Raw genomic sequence first — 3817 nt, forward strand, 5'->3', positions numbered from 1 at the left:
CACGACAGTGCCTGGTGGTTCAACGTCGCCGTCATAGTCGACAGTGCGTGGCAGCAAGAACGAATCGGACAAGTTTGACTCTGGCTTAAGGTACGTTGGTTCGTTTGCAGGAGGCCAGTGGCGGCAGGCGTGAATCACGCAGCGGTGAAGTCAAATCGGGAGAGAGTCTGGGCGAGGAGGGGCAGAAAGGTAAGACTTACGTAACGTTTTGGTCACTTATCGGTGACAGTAGGACGTAAATAAGGATCGTGCTGAGCGTCCCCGGGGGATCAAATCCCCGATCTCCCGGGTCCACAGCCACTCGATCAAAAGACATCTGAGCGCGTGTGTCCGTTGGATGAAGCGGACAAGTCAACAGAAGCTTTCATTCACGAACTAGCCTCTACCCTCTATTCCTCCCACGTGGGTGGACCCCACGATCCATCACCGCACATTGCACAAAAGGCAGATAAATTCCCCATCCTCCTCTCCGGTGAGAGTACTGAGCAAATCAGCCGAAACTCAGGCGGCTCGCAGCAGCGTTGCCGCACTAGCAGTACCGTCGCAGCAGCTCCGGCGGCGTTTGTAGCGGCGATGGCTTGCAGCAGCTCCGGCGGCGCTTGTAGCAGAGATGGCTTGCAGCAGCTCCGGTGGCGTTTGTAGCGGAGAGGACGGTGGACGGCTTGCAACAGCTCCGGCGCCGTTTGTAGCGGAGACGGTGATGGACGGCTTGCAGCAGCTCCGGCGCCGTTTGTAGCGGAGATGGCTTGCAGCAGCTCCGGCGCCGTTTGTAGCAGCGACGACGACCTTTTGTAGCAACACCGACGAACTTTTGTAGCAGCACGGAGGGCCGTTTGTAGCAGGGTCGGCGACCTTATGTAGCAGCGAGGCCGGCCGGATGTAGCTGCGCCGGTAGACTTCTCCGACGACCTTTTGTAGCAACGCCGACGAACTTTTGTAGCAACATGGAGGGCCGTTTGTAGCAGGATCGGCGACCTTCTGTAGCAGTGAGGCCGGCCAGCTTTAGCAGCGCCGACGGACTTCTCCACCGACCTTTTGTAGCAACGTATACGATCTTTTGTAGAAACTCCGAGTGCTCATTGTAGCACCGCACAATCGGGACCGTAGCATCACCATTCTCCGTCCTAGCATCGCCGCCGTCGGCTGGGAGCACGGAGCACTGCCGGCAGCCGCTCGCAGCAGCGCCGCCCTAGGCTAGGAGCACTGCCGGCAGCCGCTCGCAGCAGCGCCTCGTGTCCCTCAGCATAGTCACTACGGAGGCGGTGGCTCGAAAGAGAGACTCGACGGCGCAGGAGGCAGCCGGCGGGAGCTCTTGCGGCATGCCGTGCCCGGTCACCCTGAAGAAGTCTTGCTCCTCGCACCCAGCCACCAGTGCGCGCACCACGGCTGCACGAACGGGCCTGGCGCGGCGGACAGGTCCACGGCGCGGACGTCAACCATGGGAAGTTGTGCCGCCGGGAGAGCAATCTGCTCGAGCTCGGCCTTGGCGGTGGACAGCAGCAGCGGAGCGCTCGAGCTCGCCCATGGCTGCACAGCGAGCGGCAGCGGCCGCGCCTCCAAGTAATCGCGGGCAAAAGCGGCGGCGGGCACAGTGCCTGCGCGGCTACCGGCAGCGGCGCCATGGCTGCGCGCGGGAATCGGCAGGGGGTGCGTGGAGAAGTCGCACAGGAATCAGAGCGCGGAGAAATCGGAGCGCGGAAGAGTCTCGTGAGGAAGACAGAGGTGAGACAGGGAAGAGATAGCGTGGGCCCCGCAGCGACACGCGTCGCGCGCTGCGTCCGGAGGAACGGAGACGCAATCGTCCGGGGGAGGAGTAGTGTTTTCCCGTAAATAAACAGCCGCTCCATATTTATCTGTTTCACGGAACCAAGTTTACATTTTTATATCAAAAGTTGGAGCAACTCCACATATTAAAAAAGAAAAAAACTGGAGCAGCTCCAACTTTTCAGAAAGATGGAGCTGAGGGGGGGACACCGGAGCACTCCCCGTATTGCATTGCACGTAAGCGTCTCAACAGTAACCACATAACAAATTAAGCTATAAACCCCATAGCAGAATGTGAAACAAGCCTGAAATTATAATAAATATTCTGCAAATTACAATTCACCATCACACCAAAACACAGAATACAAGTGTTACACGTGCTTAATCAACTACCATTGTTCAAGCACGTGCATACCCATTAACCGTATGGCCAAATTAACACAAATTAACCTCAACAAATCCAAAATGCATGCATATACGATCAAGAACACATGCACGCAAATAAATTAACTAGTGCTTACGCTTACTGACTGGAGTGATGCATGTGGAAACCAAATTTAGAATGACTAGAACAGAATGATACATGCATGCCCAGTGCACATGCTCTGATGGATTGCTTAGGCGCACTGGAAGCCCGTGGGGGCGGACTTGCCGCAGTAGTTGAGGATGAGGCTGAGCTTGATGGGGACGTTGAGGACGATGCCGAGCACGTTGGCCTTGAGCGCCGTGCAGAGGCACACGGCGGCCTCGAGGTCGGCGAGCCCGCCGAGGAGGCTGCAGCACTTGTCGCCGCCGCCGCTGGGGGCCTTGCCGATGCCCGCGCTGATCAGGCCCAGTACGTTGGCGCAGGCGCCAAGCTTCAGGGTGTCCTTGGGGCACTTCCCGGAGGACGACGGCGGGGGAGGGCACGGCGTGGTGCTCGGGGGCGTCGCTGCCGGAGGCGGAGGGGATGGTGACGGTGGTGGCGGGGACGGGGACGGGGTCGGGGTTGGCGGGGTATGGTGCTGGCAGCTGTTGCAAGCGTCGCCGATGACGAAGGTGTTGGCGGCCACCAGAAGCGCCAGGAGGCACGCCGCCGAGAAGGTCTTGGACGCCATTGCTAGCTAGCTAGTGACCAGTGAGCAATGGCCAGTAGGAAGCTAGCTGGTGCTGGTGAGTGAGGAGGAGAGGGTTTAGGTGTAAGCTGGCCAGGTTAGGGTAGTGGTTTATATAGGCCAGGGTCGTCGTCTATGTGTGTGTACGTATGTTTCATGTGATCTGATTGGCCACAGTGTAGGGGTCTCTGCACTGCATGTATGGGCCATGCAGACATGTGAAGGGGTCACACCTCTCCTGGCTGGCACATTAAGTACCTACTTGGAATCTAGCTAGGGATGGTCCGAAAATTCGTGGCTCACATCATATCGTCTGTATGTTCATTGAAATCAAATATCTACTTCCATGTGTCTTGTGTCTTAAAATAATATATATGTCTCAAAACCTAGTTCAGGAATATCAATAATGTAGTGGTAGCAGTCCTATCGAATATGCATGCAGTGAGCATGATAGTACACGGATTCTGTGCATTAGCAGACCGGGATACATGTGTGAAGCCCAGGTGTTTTCAAGATCTAAACTTTGAGAGAAAAAAAGGTCAGGAAGCTTTAGCAGCTGCAATTTGTACATTGAGATGGTCAGCTGATGTGTAGTGTGCACTAGGGTTGAAACCTCCTGTAAAAGTCTAATTCTTTTTCCTTCACATTTTCAATCTTCAACTCCTGGATTCCGTGTTTGCACAACCTTAGGTGTGCACAACAGGCATGCAACATGCTAAGAACATCTCTAGTAGTGTCCATAAAAGTAGGAAACTGAAAAATAACCGTCAGTTTACGGATTCAGTTCGAAAAAAAATTATAGGCCGCCCGAAAACCCAACTCGGCCTGTACTTGTGGCCTTGTGGGGGTTCAGTCGCCGAACCGAACGAGAATCCGGCGAAGAGAACCTCCCGTGTGTTGCCCTACATCACGCCCGCGGCTCCTCCGGCACCTCCAGGGCCCCCCCCCCCCCACCTCGC

General features: G+C 56.0%; 1 protein-coding gene across 1 annotated transcript; it reads right to left on the minus strand.

Moving 5' to 3' along the window:
• Positions 1 to 2375: 2375 nt before the first annotated feature.
• Positions 2376 to 2927, minus strand: LOC124694504 (putative lipid-binding protein AIR1). Its single transcript, XM_047227489.1, has one exon. The coding sequence runs from the start codon at positions 2859 to 2861 to the stop codon at positions 2382 to 2384; it is 480 nt and encodes a 159-aa protein (XP_047083445.1). The 5' UTR covers positions 2862 to 2927; the 3' UTR covers positions 2376 to 2381.
• Between the last annotated feature and the right edge of the window lie 890 nt (positions 2928 to 3817).

This window comes from Lolium rigidum, chromosome 3 (assembly GCF_022539505.1).
Source record: "Lolium rigidum isolate FL_2022 chromosome 3, APGP_CSIRO_Lrig_0.1, whole genome shotgun sequence".
In the NCBI taxonomy this organism is placed as follows: Eukaryota; Viridiplantae; Streptophyta; class Magnoliopsida; order Poales; family Poaceae; genus Lolium; species Lolium rigidum.